Source organism: Tamandua tetradactyla, chromosome 2, assembly GCF_023851605.1.
Source record: "Tamandua tetradactyla isolate mTamTet1 chromosome 2, mTamTet1.pri, whole genome shotgun sequence".
Lineage (NCBI taxonomy): Eukaryota > Metazoa > Chordata > Mammalia > Pilosa > Myrmecophagidae > Tamandua > Tamandua tetradactyla.
This window is the reverse complement of record NC_135328.1, coordinates 51,001,221-51,018,241: the sequence shown is the minus strand read 5'-3', so window position 1 is coordinate 51,018,241 and position 17,021 is coordinate 51,001,221. Positions and strand designations below refer to the sequence as shown.

The following is a 17,021-nucleotide window of genomic DNA, read 5'->3' as shown; positions in this document are numbered from 1 at the left end:
ATTAGGTTCTCGTGTATTTGGGGCTCAGGTAGGAGATGGGCATGCATACACCTGTGGAGATTTTTCTCTGCTTCCTGGCTGGTGGCTTCCTTTCCCTGTGCTAAAACCAGATGCCTCTGAACCAGAGTGATAAAAGAATAATGTGGTAATAAATAGACGAGATGCTAAGAGTATCCTTGATCAGAGCTGCTGCCTGCCAGGAGATCTCAGCCCAAGGCAGCCTCTTTCTTCCTCTACAGCCCCTAACCCTGGGAGAAACCTGAACTCTACCGCACACACCAAGGATCAGGTCGCTGGGAGAGGGTGATCCGGGAAGCCAACTTAGAGGAGGTGTTGGCTTTTGTGAGACTTGGAGAATCAGCAAGTGAAGGAAGAAACAAGGGCTGGGTGAAGAGCCTTCCAGATGGAGGCTCAGCATACACACCTTTGTACCCCAGGAGAGTAAGACATAGGGCACAGCCCATTTTTTCCATGAACTACAAGGTATTTAGCCTGGCTAGAGGGCAAACCCAGCAGGGATCAATTGGAGGGGAAGTAGGGTTGGGTTACATGGGCCTCAGAGGCCTGATTTGGGAGCCCGGGCTCTGTCTTGGGCGCAGGGGAGCCAGGAGGGCTTCAAGCAGAGAGGCCAGATCGGGAGGCTCTAGAAAGTTCCCCGCTGTCAGCAGAGAGTGGATTACGGAGGTAAGAGAGGAGGGTGCCCAAGTTGCTAAGACAAAGATGGTAGTAGCTGAGATGGAGAAAGCTGGGTGACCAGGGGCAGAATCCGCAGGCCTTGGGGTCCTGGGGTCTGAACTGGGTGGGAAGGAGGAGGGAGGATGGGTGGAAGTCAATTCTGGGGCCTCTGGCCAGGGCACTGGGAAGATGCCATTTAGGACACTGTCCTGAGCATCTTCCAAGCCTGATTCTACTTATTCCTGTTGCCTGTAACAATTCCAAGCTGCCAGAACTGCCTTCTCCAAATGGTTCTTGTTCCTTTAGCCAGATTTCAGCCCAGGGAGGGGGTGGAAGTGCCAGAGAGACGAACCAGAGAGAGAAGAAGAGGAGAAACTGGGGTGTGTGGGTGTGTGGGGGGACAGTCAGGTGGACAGACACACAGCAAGGCCTGGCCTGGAGGCAGGAGCCCTGGGGCCAGTCCCTGTCCTTGTCCCCCGATCCGGCTGCTGTGTGACTTCAAGCAGGTCCCCCACCCCTCTGTACCATCTCTCCATCAGAAAACCAGGGGTGATATTCTCTGCTCCTCCTACAAATGGGTTGTTGGTTCCAAGAAGACAGCGATCAGGATCAGCCCTCAGACCTGGGGAACTGGTGCCCCAACTCTGGTCCTCCCCCAGCCTCACCCTCCTCGTGGGGTGAGGCATCCCCAAAGGCCAAGGGACGGTTCGCAGCTGAAGTCTGTGTACCCCTCCCAGACCACACTTGGGTGCCTGGGAATTCCCAATCCCACCCCCAGGGTCCGCCCTCACTGCTGGAGGAGAGTGAGAAGGGCTGAGGGCAGCCCGAGGCCTGACACAGTTTCTTCCTGGGGCTGTGGATGGAGCTGCAATGCCAGAACTGCGGGGTCCACATGTGAGCCCAGGAGGCCCCTTGTAGCAGATGGAGCGGGAGTAGGAAGAGACGGCCTGGGGAGAGGGGCCACCTGTCCCCACACCCCCACATCCCATCACGGAACTCGGAGAAGTCTGAAATTCTAAATTCAAAGCCAGGCTGCCAGGTGGTTATGAAGGTGTTTTTGTCATGGGAGGGAGGGAAAATGTATTCTATTTAGTAATTCCTTAGCTTGTTTTATAACTGGAGTCTTTAGACATAGGGCACGTGGGCCTCTGCGTTTGCTCTTGCTCCGTGCTGCTTCCATTTCTGCAGTGCCCGGGCCCCCCCTGCCCACCTGGGCCCCCTCTCCCTGGGGTTCTGACCCTCGCACCCCAGCCAAGTCCTGGGATACTCCACTCTCCCGGCGCCGGGATCAGATGCTGTCTGCCAGGGTCACCTTTCATTCCTGATGGTTTTGGGTCACTGGTTGGGGTGGGGGCTTGGAGAAGATGTCCTCTGGCTAAGGGTGAACTTGTTTCCATGTGCCTCAAGGCTGCAGGCATGTACTGCCCCTGGGGGCTCCATGGGCAGCGTGTGCTTAGCCTGTGGCGGGGGCACGTAGAGGCCAAACAGCGCGTGGCTGGCCGGCAGGGGCGTGCGCTCTGTGGGGGTATTCAGAGAGGGGCCTCTAATGGGGCCATCGGCACCCCTATCCCCACCCCCGGCCCTTCTCATTCTCCCCTCCAGCCTCCGCTCCTCACTTAGCACGTTCCCACCACGCTGCCTTTCTCCTGGGTTCTCAAGCCCACGGCTCAGGCTGGTCCCCAACGCCTCCCTGCCCCAGCGTGCTTCCACCCTTTGCCTAACCAACTGCTGTTGTTGCTCAGGTCCAGCCTTAAATGCCACCTCCTCAGAGGCCTTCTCTGACCCCCAGATGACTCCTCCCCTTTCAGTATTAGGCTCCTCCTTTATACACGCTCCACTTCAAAACACAATAAGTGAGCTCTTTGTGTGATTTAATGTCTGTCTACCCTGGTCAGCTGTGAGCCTCCTGAGGAAGGAATGAGTCTGTCTTGTGTGCTGCTGTACCCCAGGGCCTGGCACACTGCAGGCACCAAATAAATGTTAGCTACCTCTTCCCTCTCAGGTCAGAAACCCTCTGCCTAAGATGCCTCGGTTATCCCCTCATCTTTGGCCTCAGTGTCCAAATCTGGGTGATGGGACCACTATAATATATTCCAAAGCGTTCAGAAGGAGAGACAGAGCTTCATAATGGGTGTTGGGCTGCTCCCCATGGGAGAGGCTGGGCCGAACGAAGAGAGGGGGCTCCCAGAGGCCAGAAACTGGCACCAAGTCCATGGGGGAGGGGGTGAAAATGAGGAGGAAGGAGGGAAGGGATTGACTGGAAGGAAGCACAGAGCCCGAGCCAGGCATAGGGAGAGCCACTGGGGGAAATCCAAAACCCTCCGTCCCAGGCTGCAATTGGGCTGTGAGCAGGTGCTCACTCACCAGGCCTCACGTGCTGATGGAGAAAACCCTTCACTGCCCCCCTGGCCCACCTCTGAGCCTGCACCATCCCAAAGGGCTTGCTTCCTTATGTCCGGGAGGAATGGAACTGCACATCACCTATGCGAAGTCCTACCCTGAATGCTTCATCAGCATTATCTCAACATTCACCAGCGTCCCACAAGGGAGGTGCTATTATTATCCCCATTTTACCGATGAGGAAATAGCAGCTGAGCAGGGTTTAAGAAACATGCCCGAGATCGCTCCGCTTCCCAGATGACTTCATCTACTCTCGTGGATTTAACTCCCATCTATACAGACAACTTCCAAATTTATACTTCCAGCCCACTTTCCGTCTGAGCGCCTGACTTTTATCACCAAACTGCCCACCTGTCCTCTCCACTTAGAAGTCTAGTGGGCATCTTAGGCTCAACATGCTCAAATCCAAACTCCTGATCTTACCCCCACCCCCGCTCCTCCTGCACCCTTCTTCAGCTCCATTAATGCCACCCTGTCCGTCCAGTTGCTCAGGCCAAAGACCCTGAAGTCATACTCGATTCTCTCTTTCCTTATCCTCCACAGCCCACCCACCAACAGGTCCTGTCGGGTCTTCCTCCACAATACATCCGGAACCCGCCACTTCTCTTCCTCTCCACTGTAAAAGCCCTGGTCCGGCCCCTGTCACCTCGCGTTCACTGCAGTAGCCTCCTCACCAGCCTCCTGCTGCCTCTTTTGCCTCCGCCATCTCAAGCCACACACTTGCCGGAAGCAGGCCGCCACTCTACTATGCAAGTACGCCAGCAATAATGAAAATAAATCCAGACTCCTCACCATGGCCTCGCCTACCTTTCTGATCCCATCTCCCCCTTGCTCCCTAAACACCAGCCACAGTGGTTTCTCTCTGTCCCACCAAATTCCTTACTGACTCAGGATCTTTGCATTTGCTGTTCCCTTTGCTTGTCCCCTGGTTAGTCCCCTGGTTTCTTATCCTTCAGTTCTCATCTCAGATGCCACCTCTTCCTAGAGACCTTCTCTACCTTACTGTGGAAAACAGCCCTTCTCTCCCCAGGCCACATTCGCCAATGTCTTCTACTTTTTAATCTTCGCACACAGATATGCTATACATGGTGTACAATCGATGGCTCACAATATCATCATATAGTTGTGTATTCATTGTATTTATTACCATGACTGTTTTTTTTAGAACATTTGCATCACTCCAGAAAAAAGAAATAAAAAGAAAAAACTCACATATACCATACCCCTTATTCCTCCTTTCATTGACCACGCCAATGTCTCCTTACTGTACATGTTCTTGTGTTTACTATGTCTGAGTTTCCCCTCTGGAATGCAGAGCCCTTGTCTTTTCTACCATAGACTCTCCAGTGCTAAGACCTTATGGATATTCCATGAATATTTGCTGAACAACGGAATGAACCAGCCTCAGTTTTCCCTTCTATAGAAGGATGAGGAAATAGCACAGACCTAAACAAGTCCAATAGGTCCCAGGGAGCCACTGGGTCACCTGCATTGCAGAGCTGATATTACAGGGACCTCTTGAGTGCCTGGGAGCACCAGCTAGTCTGGAGCAGCCTCTGCTTCCTCTGATGCAATTTCCATTTCCTCTCCATAGGGGAATGGCTGGGCTCGTGTGAAGCCCCAGAGGGCAGAGTGGCTGTTACCATGTTCATAGCCCTGGAGACTCAGCCCTAGGCAGAGAGGTTGGGACCCTTGAGGGGCAGGCAGAGCTGGTTGGGGGCGCCCACGAGCCTCAGTTTCCCTGGCTTCCCATCAGCTCTCAGGCCGAGCCCTCCTCCTCTATCCTGCGCCTGCATTTGGACCCCCATGTGTCCTCCTGCAGGGACCATGGCCCAAGGGCATTATGGTGTGGAGGGAGGGCAGTGAGAGGGCCCCAGGCCCCCTGAGGTCAGAGTCCACACCCTGCTCTGCCACCCAAAAGGCAAACAGTTGCTGGAGTCTGCTGTGGCCAGGGTGGGCCTGCCATGCTGTCTGCTTTCTGGCATCTCTGCCCACTCTACAATGAACTCCAAGAAGGTAGGGGCCGGCTCCCAAGCCTAATGAACTATCACTACCTCCCTCCCACATGTTTACAAAAGGGCTTTTACACTCATGAATTCATCGGTACTCCACAGCTGCCCTTTAGGAAGGCAGGGCATCCATTCCACTGAAAGGGGGAAATGGAGGTGCACTCACTTACATGCAGTGCAGGGCCTGGCTCCCAGAGGCTGTGCAGGGTGGAAATTAGAAACCTGGGCTTTGGAATCTAACAAACACAGCGCTTCCTGGCTAGGTGACCTTGGGTTAGTCATTTCTCCTCCGAGGCCTGTTTCCTCCTCTGTACAATGGACATTGTGGTATCTGCCCCATGGGGCTGCTGTGATGCCATAACTGTGAAGGGCTCAGCATCACATGTGGGGCAGAAGGGAGGAATTCAGTAAACGGGAGTTGCAGTCACCTGTTTTTCCCTTCTCTAACCCCTGCCCAGAACAGCATGGTCCTGAGCAGCTAGTGGTCAATGAATCAATGAACGGCAAATATACATAAAAGGTAGGAATGTGGTTTATAAACTGTAAAGTGCTGGATATCCATGAATGCCATCAGAAGCACCAAGCCTTTGGGGCTTTACTATCTCCAGGTCACCTCCCCCCATCCTGGCCCAGACCATGAGGCCATGGGAAAGGGTTCATCTGTGTGTCTCTTGCCTGTGTCTCTGCAGCTCTGGGGCCATGTAAGCGGGAGGGAGGTTCTGTGGGAGCCAGACAGCCTCCCTCTCTGCTGACCAGATGGGCCCAGCCACCCCCATGTAGCTTTCTAACACCCCACAGATATTCTTTCTGGTCCAGGCTTCTTTCACCCCTAGGGCTGGCGCTGGGCTCTCCAGGTCATTTGGGGGGTGGGGGGTGGGCAGGAATAACCATCCAGTCCATATTACAAATGAGGAAACTGAGGCTCAGAGAGGGCAAGTGACTTGTTTGAGGTTTCATCAGAAGAACTTGACTTGGACCCAAAATGTAACTCCACAAAACTGCTGTCCCTTTGCCGGGAGGGGTCCTTGGCTCCCTCTCCAATATGCCAGTCACTTTCTTAGGCATGAAGGTTACTGGAAGAAAGCTAGAGTTTCTGAAGGTGAGGGAGGGAGATAGGGGAGAAAGAGAGGTCAATTTCCTCCCTCAGTCCCCCACACCCCCACCCAGTGCCTGCAGCAGAGGGAGAACACCATCTTTCCTCTCAGCATCAGAAAAACCATCCCTTTTTCCCCCTGTATTGAGGCAGAGGGGCAGAGGGTGGGGTGGGGTGGGGTGTTTCTACCCTACCTGCTCCCCCACACCTGGGACCTTTGTCGTTGCGGTTGTCCCCTTTCCCTGCCACCTGGCTATCCGAGCGCCCTGTGGGCTCAGAGGCCAGAGGGGGATTAGGTTCTGCAAATGGCTCCCCCTCCACTCGCACCCCACCCCCATCCTGCCTCCGTCTTAAGTCATCTGCCCTCCCCCGCTTTCTTCCTCCATCAAAATCCCTCTGCCAGACTCAAGGGGAAACTAACATTGACAGGCGCCCCCCACCCAGGGGCGGCGGCGGAGCAAGGGGCAGGCTGCTCAGAAAAGGATCAGAAGCGTTTTTTTGCCCTCTCCTCCCCAATGCCCATCCCTTCCCTTCCTCAGCCCGCAGCCCGCGCCTCCCCCCTGCGCCGCGCTGCGCACGGATGGCTGCCGGGAGCTGCAGAGGTGTGTGTGTGTGTGTGAGTGTGTCAGTGTATGAGTGTGTGAGTGTATGAGGGGGAAGGCTGGATCTGGCCCCCGATGCCCACGGGACTATGTCCTCTGCCAGGGACTGTGGGTGTGTGTGTGGGGGGGGGGGGCGGGGGCTGCTGCCACGGTCCAGGGATTGCCATGGGCCAGAGGGCTGACCCCCACAGAGCCTGGGGTGGGGGGCTCTGCGCCGGGGAGGCTGCGCGCTCCAGGGGGCTCCAGGAGCCGAAGAGAGGCGCTGAGTAATGCGGGCCCCTAGGTGGCCATGGTGGTGGTGGTGGTGGGAACGACAGGGTCTAGGGAGAGCGGGGTCTTCTGTACAGGATGGGGCGAGGAGGGAGGCGTGATGCCGTGGCCCGCTGCTTGACAAGGTTTGCCGACAAGCGCCAGGCGCCGCCGCCCCCAAGGGGCTTGGGTGGTTGGGGGAGGGCCGCCTGTCTCTGGCTGGGGTCGGGGGCGCGGCGTCCGCGGGAAGCAGCGCCGAAGGCGGCGAGGTCACGGCGCCGTCGGGGCCGCCGGGCCGGGGGGCCCGGGAGGCCGGGGAGCCCGGGGGCCGGGGGTGCGCTCCTACCTGCCTACGAAATTCTCGAGTACCGAGCTCTTGCCGGCGCTCTGGCCGCCCACCACAGCGATCTGCGGCAGGTCGAGGTCCGCGTTCTGGCCGATGGCGGAGAAGGCGTCTTGCAGCCGGTTGACTAGCGGGATGAGGTCCTCCATGCCGCGGTTGCCCATGGCTGCGGCGGGCCCGGCGGGCTGCTCTCCAGCTGCGGCTCGGCTCCGGGCTCCGGCTCCGCCACTGCCGCTGCACGCCCGGACTGCCTGAGCCGCGGGCCCCCAGCCCCTCGGGGATCCGAGCGGAGCGCTGCGCCAGGCCGCCGCCAGAGGGCGCGCGCGGCGCTGCGGGCATGCGGCGGTGCGCAGGCGCAGCGCTGGGGCGCCATGGGTGTTGTAGTTTTCTCCTTCTGCGGCTTTCCCCGGGCTTTAGTTGTTCCTGGGGGGCGCGGATGCCATGCTGAGGATGTCATTCTGGGGAATGGGAGGGGTTTCACCTCCAGTATGATCCTCTTGGACCGTGGCCATGGCTGCCTCACTCCATCTCACAGATGGGGAAACTGAGGCCTGGAGCAAACATCTATCTCCTCCAAGGTCACACTGTCCTAACCTGGGCCTCCACTTAGCCTGGCTGCGTTTACTCCAAGTTCTGACAGTAACTCATCTCTGGCATGTCCCTTCCCGCCTCTGGGCCTCGATTTTCCTATTTCTAGGAGAAAGATGGAATATTAATTCAACAAATATTTACCGAGCACCTACTATGGGCCAGGTCTTGTCCTAGACACTGGGGACACAGCAGTGAACAAGATAGACAAAGTCTATCCTCACACAGATTTCATATTCAAGTGGCAGAGACAGATGATAGATGAGTAAACAGATCAATGAAATATTAAGAATGAAAATAGTTTAAATTAAGAGCAATGAAGGACATTAACAGTGGATGCAAAGAAAGCTAACAGTATGGGTATGAAAAGGTCACATTAGCCTGCAGGAGTCAGAGGGATCTGACTATTTGAGAAAAAACCTAAATGATGAGAAGGAGCCATCTGTAGGTAGATTAGGGATGAGCGCGTCAGGAAGAGTGCACAGTAAGTGCAGTGGCCCTGAAGCTTGGAAGATTCTTTTTGGGGGGTTGGGAGTCCTTGTCCTAGTGTTTGCCCCAACCCATCAGGGTGGTGGAAACATTGTGGGATTTGAATCCAGGACTCCTCCAGCCTCACCTTGTTTATCCCTTTCATGCAGAGAGGCCAGGCGACCCCAGGCCCAGCCATCCACCTCTGCTTTTAAGGAACCTAATTGGGGCTGTCAAAAAGGAGGCTGGGAAAGGGAGTCCAGCCTACCTGCCTACCTGGTGCTGTTGGGGGTCGGTGGGTCACCCCCCTGCTGTGAATTGGATTCTGTTCATTCTTTCATCCATTTAAGTCATCTATTGAGCACCTGCGTATGTTGGGCCCTATATTAGACTCCAGGGATAAAGCTGTGAGTAAAGTGCACAAAGTCCTTCCCCACAGGTAGCGTACAGCCTAGTGGGAAATGAAAGACAACGTGTAAATAAACCAATGAATACGAGCATGGTCAGGTGGTGAGGAATGCTATGGAGAGCAAGACAGCAGGCTTAGGGGCTGGGGAAGATGGTAGACAGGTATAGTGTTGCTATTTTGTAAACGGTGAATGGAAAAGGACTCTCTGAAAAGATGAAATTTGAGCAGAGACTAAGGAAGTGAGGGAAGGAGCCACGTGGACATCTGGGGAAAGAGATCTTGAGGCAGGCGGAGGGGAGCAAACAGGCCCCACCCAGATGGCACAGGGGATTAGAAGCCCCAGCTGTGTGATCCAGGTCCCTCCCTGTCTCTGAGCCTCAGTTATCTAATCTCAAAAATGGGGAGAATGATGGATTTCCCTGCCTGCAAAGGATGCAGCCCAGGCCTGGTGCTCAGGAGGCCTTCAGTAACCCCCCAGATCTGAGGATGCCGATAATTACTACTCTCCAGACAGCTGGAACATGAGCTCCCCACAACGCACAGCCCAAGCAGCTGCTCCAGGGCAGCCTATTATTATAAGACCCCGAGAACCGGGGATGGTGGAGATGGGCGCCTGCCTCAAGGACTCCCCTGGGGTCAGGGGCAGGCAAGATGAGGGAGCCTGGAGCAGAGCCATTAGTTGTGGGAAGGAGTATGGTTTACAGGTGTCTGCCTAGAGAGGCGCTATACCAGCTGGGCTTTTATTGTTTTTTATCTTTAGTGTCTTTGTTTTTTTGCTAATTACAATAGTGAAACATTTTGTAAGAATCAGACTTTAGCTAGTATTTGAGAGCCTCTGGTCACCCCTGTACTCAGATATAACACTGTTTTATAGTTCAGGGTTTATTCTCTAGCGCTTTGCCCCGTAGACGTGTGTGTGTATGTGTTGTTTGTTTTATTTTCTTTTTACAGGAATGAGATCAGACTATATATCTTACAGTGCTGTATCACTGATGTCAAACCAGAAACTTGGGCGGCACCTGGACTTTGTCAGAAATGCCGAATCTCAGGCCCAACCCCAGCCCTGCTGGATCACAGCCTGCATTTAACAAGATCAAGAACCCCAGGGGATTCGCGCACATTAAAGCTAGAGAAGCTTGCATGTATTATAATCTGCAATATATTTTCTTAGTGACAGTATGTCTTAGACATCTTTCCATGTACGAACAGACAGACGGGTTACATTCCTCGTTCACAGCTGCGTCACGTTCCTCTGTTTGGCATGCCCTGGTTTTGTTTGCTAGTCTGTTAAAAATGGCTGCAGTGTGCACCTTGTCCGCACATCTCTGGGATGGTCTTGAAGAATGGTGGATAGAATGTCCCTAGGGTATGTGGAGAAGGGACAATGTTCTGAGCAGAGGAACCAGAATAAGCTAAGGTGTGGAGTCAGAAAGGAAAGGAACTTGGACTCTAGCTTGGCCTCAGTTTCCCCACAGGGTTTGAGGGGGAGGGTGTGGGAGGGCAGCAGATGGTTCTCCCCAGGCTCTGAGAAGCTGGGCTCTGCTGAACGTGTCAAGCTATTAAATGGAAGGTCTTGTAAATGCCTCCGACCCTCCACTTTAAGCCAAGGAGAGAGAGTGCTCTAGAGATCCCAAAGTTTAAACGACAAATGGTGCTGGGCATATTATTAACAGGAACATTCACTGGGTATTTCCTCCTGGCCAGGTGCTGTGCTGAGGGATTCACCTGCACTATCCCCCAACCCCCAGGAGGGAGATGTTTTATTAGCCTTGTGTAGGCAGATAAGGAAACGGAGACACCAAGAGGTTTATGAGGAACTTGTCCAAGATAACACAGCCAGGCAGTGATGCAGTCAAGATGCAAATGGTGATTGGTGTGACTCAGAGCTTCCACTTTTATATCCTATACTACACCAGCTCTTGCCAAGTACATTTTTCGACAGCACATAAAGTAAACATTAGCCCTTTCTGTTAAGGTTTCTGGTGTGCATACAGCAGGCACTCAATAAATGCTGACTGAATCATTATTATACAGCTCCTGGGGCAGGCCATTGTGTTTAGTCACTAAGTCTCCTTAGGGTCTAGCCCTTTGGAGTCAGTCCTTCATGCATTCGTTTTTCAACAGGCATTGATCAGCAGCTACTTCTTGCCAGATGTCGTGCACGACACGGGGGTGAAGAGGTTACTAAGATGCAGGGAGACACAGACCTGAACCAGGTGGGACAAGCCCAGGAGCCATGAGAACATAGGCTAGGGCCTCACCCCGGGGTCTTTGGAGTCTCTGCTGAAGGAGCAGCTGGGCCAGGCTGGGGCACACACAGTACTCTCTTCTGTATGGCTGCGGTCTGATCACCAAGATTTCCCAGGGGATTTCAGGCCGGACGGTCCAGGCATCTGTGCACTGATCTCACACGGCCGTATCTCACAGTGAAGAGCACTCCAAGAGTCTGGTTCACGGCAGCTCCCTAATATGTGCTCATCGTCCATGTTTAGATGCATGAGGGTCAAGAGCACAGCTTGGAAGCCAGTCTGCCTGATGTTTGAATCCCACCTCTGTCACTTTCTAACATGGCGACCTTGGGCGAGTCAGTTTACCTCCCTGAGCCTGAGTTTTTTCATCCATAAAAGGAGAATAACAATAGCGCCTAATTCATAGAGTTATGTGAGGCTTCAATGATGTAATAATAGGTTACGTTAAGCATTAGAATGGTGCCTGGAATGGTCAATGAGAAAAGCTACAACTGGTGTAAATAGCAACATCCCCATCATTGTACTAGCCAAAGAAACTTCTTCAATCTTGTGAAGGTAACAGAGGGTGCCACCTCTTGACAGGAAGGACAAAGGATCATAAATGGGCCAGGATTTGGGGGGAGAGACAGACAGGGCTGGGTCCAGAGGCCTGGATTCCGGGCCGGACTCAGCTCAGCTGGCTCAGCTCGTGGGAATCCCAGGTCCTGGTGAGTCCCAGACAGCCCGATCTCCAGTGTGAACAGAGGGGTTTGAGGGCATAACTGAGGTCTTGCTCAATCCTAGGGGCAATCATCACCTGAGGAGGTGATGTTTGAGCTGAGCTGGGAAGGCTGGACAGGGAATGGCCTGCTGAGAAGTGAGAGGTGATGGGAAGCATTTGTGAAGGAAACTTGACTCCTTTAAGGACAGGGGCCCTCACTGCAGCTGGATGTGGTAAGGGAGGGGATGGAGAGATGGTGATATTAATCGCTAATGCTTGTGGCTATTTACTATGCATTTGGCCCTTACATGTTACTGCCATTTCACAAGTAGGCCTCAGAAAGGCAGAGTGGATTCCCCAAGGTCATACACACTCCTGGCGACAAGAGGCAGGTGAAGGAGTTAACCCTTCCCCTGCCAATCGATGTGGGGAAGCTGGTATTGGTCATACTGCCCTTCCAGGGCTGCTTGAGGATGTGAATTAGTTTTTGCGGCTGCCATAACAAATGGCCACAAACTGGGTGGCTTCAACCAACAGAAATGTATTATTTTACAGTTCTCGAGGCCTTAAGTCCAGAATTAAGGTGTCAGGGGAGAATCTTTCCTTGCCTTTTCCAGCTTCTGGTGGTGGTCTTTGGTTTATGGCAGCATAATTCCTATCTCTGCCTCTGTTTTCACATGGCCTTCTTTACTGTGTCTCCATATCTCACATTTCCTTCTGCCTTTCTCTTACAAGGACACCTGTCATTGGATTTAGGGTCCACCCTAAATCTAGGATGATCTCATGTCAGGATCCTTAGTTACACCTGCAAAGACCTTTTTTCCCCCCAAACAAGGTCACATTCATAGGTTTCAGGGGTTTGGACATGGACACATCTTTTTTTTTTGGGGGGGGTCACGACTCAACCCACTACAGGATATAATTGCCAGCTGGGATGGGAGCAACCCATCAGGGGTCCCTGTGGTTTTTATGTACAACTATCGGGGCTGAAGGGGTTTGGTGGTGATAAGTCACATCGTAGCAGGAAGGAAGCAAACAGACTGATGGAGCCAATGTAGAAAAGGCCCAGGCAGATGAAAGGGTATTTACCTGCAAGTCTGTCTAGCAGATACGGTCCGATCAAGGTCCTATGTCAGGAGAACACCTGCCAGGTGGGGGCAGCGACAGCACTCTGCCCATCCTACCACTTCCCACCTCTGTCCTCTGTCTGCCTTGTCCTGTTTATTTACAGATAAAGGCACAGGTGGATGGGCAGCAGCCTCTGGGGAAACCACGTCATAAACATATGACCTTACATTTTTTCTCTGCCTCTGGTCTGACCTGCCGCTGTTCTCAGGGTTTCGGAGTTGGGGTGTCTGGCTGTGTGGCTCACTTTGGCCCTGATCCATGTTGTCTGTGTTGCTGTGTTGGTGCCTCCGAGGGGCTCACCTCTCTGGGATGCTGGACACAAATGTCAAGGAGGGAAGAGATGCTACACTGAACACTCATCTGAGGATAGATGGAGGAAACTGCATCCTAGAGTCATTCATTCATTCATTCATTCATCAACCTTTGCCAGACAGCCGTGATATGCAGAACTGTATGCTAGATCACAAAAATATATGACCAACTTAGCAGCTGCTTTCTGCCCTCAAGGTACACATGACATCACTGAATGCAGAAATAATTTGATGTGAGTGCGATGGCAGGTTACAAGATAAAGACGCCACAATCAATAAGGGCACTAGGGAAATAGCGACAATAACCACCATAGAAACTGTACAGGGTGCTAGGTGAAAACTGCAGAACCATAGCATAACAAAATGCTTGAATAAATGGAGGCATTTATTTCATTTTTAAACTGAACAACTCAGTATAGAAATGTTAGCTCTTCTCTAACTTAACACAGTTAATACCATACCAAACAAAATTTTTATGGATTTTTTTTGAGGGGTTGACAAAATCATTCTATAATTTATCTGGAAAAAATATATATGATTGGAAATTGGCAAGAAATTTTTGGAAAAGATGAATAATGTCAGAGGCTTGTGCGATCAGGCATTAAAATGTATTCTAAAGCTACAGTGATCACACTATCTGGTATCATCACGGGAAGAAAGAGGCAGATTCTTAGAGCAGAATAGGTCCATAGATCCGCATGAGTATAAGAATTTATTTCGGGCAAAAAGGGCATCTCAAATCAAAGACAAGAGTGAGGCTTCAAGGTGATTCTATAGCCTCAGATTTCATTTGGGATGAAAAGAGATGAGCCTCTCCTCTTCCTCTGAAGCTTTTCCTTGAAGGGTTTTGCCTGCATGGGGTTGATGAAAAGCAATTAACACGAGTCTAGCCCCAAGCAGTGTCCCCAGAGAGTTCCCATCATTATCTTGCCAGGCTTTCGAGAAGGCAGCACTAAGTCATATACATGAAAAATCAAGTTTACTCCCTTCCATGACAGTCATACAAACCTATCATAGCAAATAAGAAAAGGAGTAAATCACTGTGTTAGTTAACCTATTCCTATTGTAAGTCTTAAAATTTAGTAAAGTACAATACTAGTATTCAGTAAGAGGGAAAGGTAAGAGGGGTGGGATGTTTGGGGTTTTCTTTTTTCTTTTTCTTTATTTTTCTGAAGTAATGGAAATGTTCTAAAAATGATCATGATGATGACTGCCTAAGTATGTGATGATACTATGAACCATTGATTGTACACTTAGATGGATTGTATGGTGTGTGACTATATCAATAAAATTACAATTAGAAAAGAAAAAAAAAAAGAAAAGGAGTAAATGAAAACCTCCCATGAGCCCATTTCACACATATATTACTTTTCAAAGCCAGGTTCATGATATGTATGTGGTTTTGTAAGCTGCTTCACGTCACATCATAATGTGAGTATTTAAATATCTTTTGAAAACATAATTTCTGTTAACTGTGCGCTATTCCATAAAAGGCAGACACCCTGATTCATTTAGCTGTCCCCCCACAATTGATTGTTTTCCAGACAGCTATTATAAATAATATTTCCATGAACAATTTGCTGGCTTTTAAAATCATTTCTGATTGTTTTCTTAGGCTAGATTCTTACAAGTGGACTTACCAGGTCTAAGAGCAGAACATGTTCAAGAATCTTGATACATAATTGCAAATTACTTTCAAGAAAGGTGAACCAACAGAGGAAGCCAGATGGGTTCCCAAATCTTCACAACATGAGTATTATTTTTGTGGTGTGTTTTCTTTTTTTAAACTTTGGCAATTTGCTAAGCCCACTCTGCGCCAGGTGCCGTGCTAAGCACTGTGCCATGTCATTCTGACATCACCCTGGAAGGAGGCACCCATTTTACAGACAGGCGAACAGGCCAGGGTCCCTCAGCCAGAATGCAGCCGAGCCGGGATTCAACCCCGAACGTCAATGAATTCAACACCCAGACCAGGCTGTCAACGCACTTCAACTTGATTGGAAGCGTGGGCTCTCGCCTTAGCCCTTCCTTTCTCTCCTTCCCCACTCGCTCTTTCTTGGTTCGGGCCATTGTCTCTCAGTGGCGTGCGTTTTCCAATCCGCGGATCTGATTTTGCCACTCTAGGACTTCATACTCTTTCGGGATAAAGCTGCAACTCCTCAGCCCGACATTCAAAGCCGCCTTGGGGCCCGCTTTTCCACCCACCGACGCCGGGGCTCGCTGTCCCCGGCCCCCGCCCTGCCCTCCAGCCAAGCCTGAGCCTCCGTCGGGCCTCTGAATCCCAGCTCTTCGAGATTAGTCCAGACGAGTTAGGACACCTCTGCCGCAGCCCGGGGCTGAGGTAGAGCCCGGGTCACAGCTTTAGGGCAGCGCCTGTCACATGACTGCAGTGATTTCCGCTGCCTGAGCGCCCTCGGTCAAAGCACATCACCCGACTGGTGTGCGCGTCCCTAGCGCCACCGTGCGCCTCGCCCGCACACAGTCGGCGCTTAATGCAAAGTGAGTGAATCCCCTAGGGGTGTTACAGCCACGGGTGGCTTTGAACAGTTAAAGACAAAGAAAAAGAATTGCTCCTTAGTAACCAAGGACTGTCTGGCACTATTACTATGTTTGGGGACCGAGGAAGGGGACGCCGGGGTGGGAGATAGAGTCGTAATTAAAGGGGTCCTTGGAGAAGGGTAGTATTTGGGGCTGAATCAAGGCCATTTTTTAATAACTGAACTCAGCCCTCATCACACCCATCCTAGCCAAATCTAACGAGAAAACTTCAGAGTCCCCACCTCCACCCTCTTCCGCGGCAAACTCTTTCGCCCGGCTGTGCGGCCTTGACAGGTCGCCGTCTCTCCGGGCCTCGGTGCCCGAATGTAACTCGGCGGGCTGCACGCCCCCTCCCAGCCCAGGCCCGCGCGGGGCCCCCTGGGGACAGCGCCGGCCATGGAGATGTCGGTTGGGAACCTGTCCTCTTGGAAGCCCCCCTGCCTGAAGACAGACCCCTTCGGGCGACAGACGGATCTTGGGCTCAGACCGCCCCTTCCGGATGCGGAGGACGCGGGACAGAGGGTCTGCGCTGCCGAGGGCCGCCTCGCACTCCCGAGATGGCCCCGCGGTCTACAGGGCGCCGGGTGAGCGGGCGCGGTCCCCGCAGCGTGTCCTGCGCGCGGGGAAGTGCTTGCCGCGCGCCCTGCGCCTCTAGGACCTCCCGCCCTCCAGAGGGCGCTGCCCCGGCCCGGCCCGCAGGCGCGCTTTCCGAGCCGCCAGGCCCGGGCCGAGCCGCTGGCAGCCGCGAGTCCCGGAGCCCGAGCTTCCCGGCCCGCGCGTGGCAGGCCCGCGGCCCGCCCTTCCCGATGCGATTGCTGAAGGGGTACGGGGAGGAGGCTGTGCAATTTCCGTGGCAAAAGCCGCACCGAGAGGCGAGGTGTGGGGATGTGAGGTGGGGGTGGAGCGAGTAGGACTGAAGTGGGGGTGTGCGGAAAGGTTAGGGGCAAACTTGAATGGAGGCTGCAGGCTTCGCGGGCAGCTGGGGTTACAGGATACGTAGGATGATGTTGGCTGTCTCTGCAGAGGAATGACTTAGCGGAATGGGGCTAACTCGTTAGTTAGTGGGGCTCGGGGGAGTGGGTTTAGGGTAGAGGGGAGCCTTCCTCCTACTTGGCCTATGGGCGAAAGTGAAAGGTTATGGGGGACGCTGATGTCACTGAAATCGGCATGGGGAAAGGGTGGGGATATCGAAAGGGGGGTGAGAATGGAGAAGGGCTGGTATCAGTATGCGATTGGTGCAGAGAAAGGTGTAATGGTGG

General features: G+C 52.9%; 1 protein-coding gene and 1 long non-coding RNA gene across 6 annotated transcripts in view; both read right to left on the bottom strand.

Annotated features, from left to right (window-relative positions):
• Positions 1-7,616, bottom strand: part of DNM1 (dynamin 1) — a 51,890-nt gene extending 44,274 nt beyond the window's left edge. For all 5 annotated transcript variants that reach the window (XR_013169486.1, XR_013169490.1, XM_077146052.1 and 2 more), the window contains exon 1: positions 7,375-7,616. Coding sequence is in view for 3 of the 5 variants with exons in the window: in XM_077146052.1 (XP_077002167.1) it covers positions 7,375-7,535 (161 nt within the window). In the remaining 2 variants the exon portion in view is untranslated. The remainder of the gene's footprint in view (positions 1-7,374) is intronic.
• A 2,378-nt stretch (positions 7,617-9,994) lies between these two features.
• LOC143671048 (uncharacterized) lies at positions 9,995-16,357 on the bottom strand. The gene is made up of 3 exons (XR_013169481.1): positions 14,865-16,357; positions 12,875-14,075; positions 9,995-10,197 (listed from the first exon to the last, which is right to left on the bottom strand). It is a non-coding gene; the product is annotated as an uncharacterized LOC143671048 (long non-coding RNA).
• Positions 16,358-17,021: the final 664 nt, after the last annotated feature.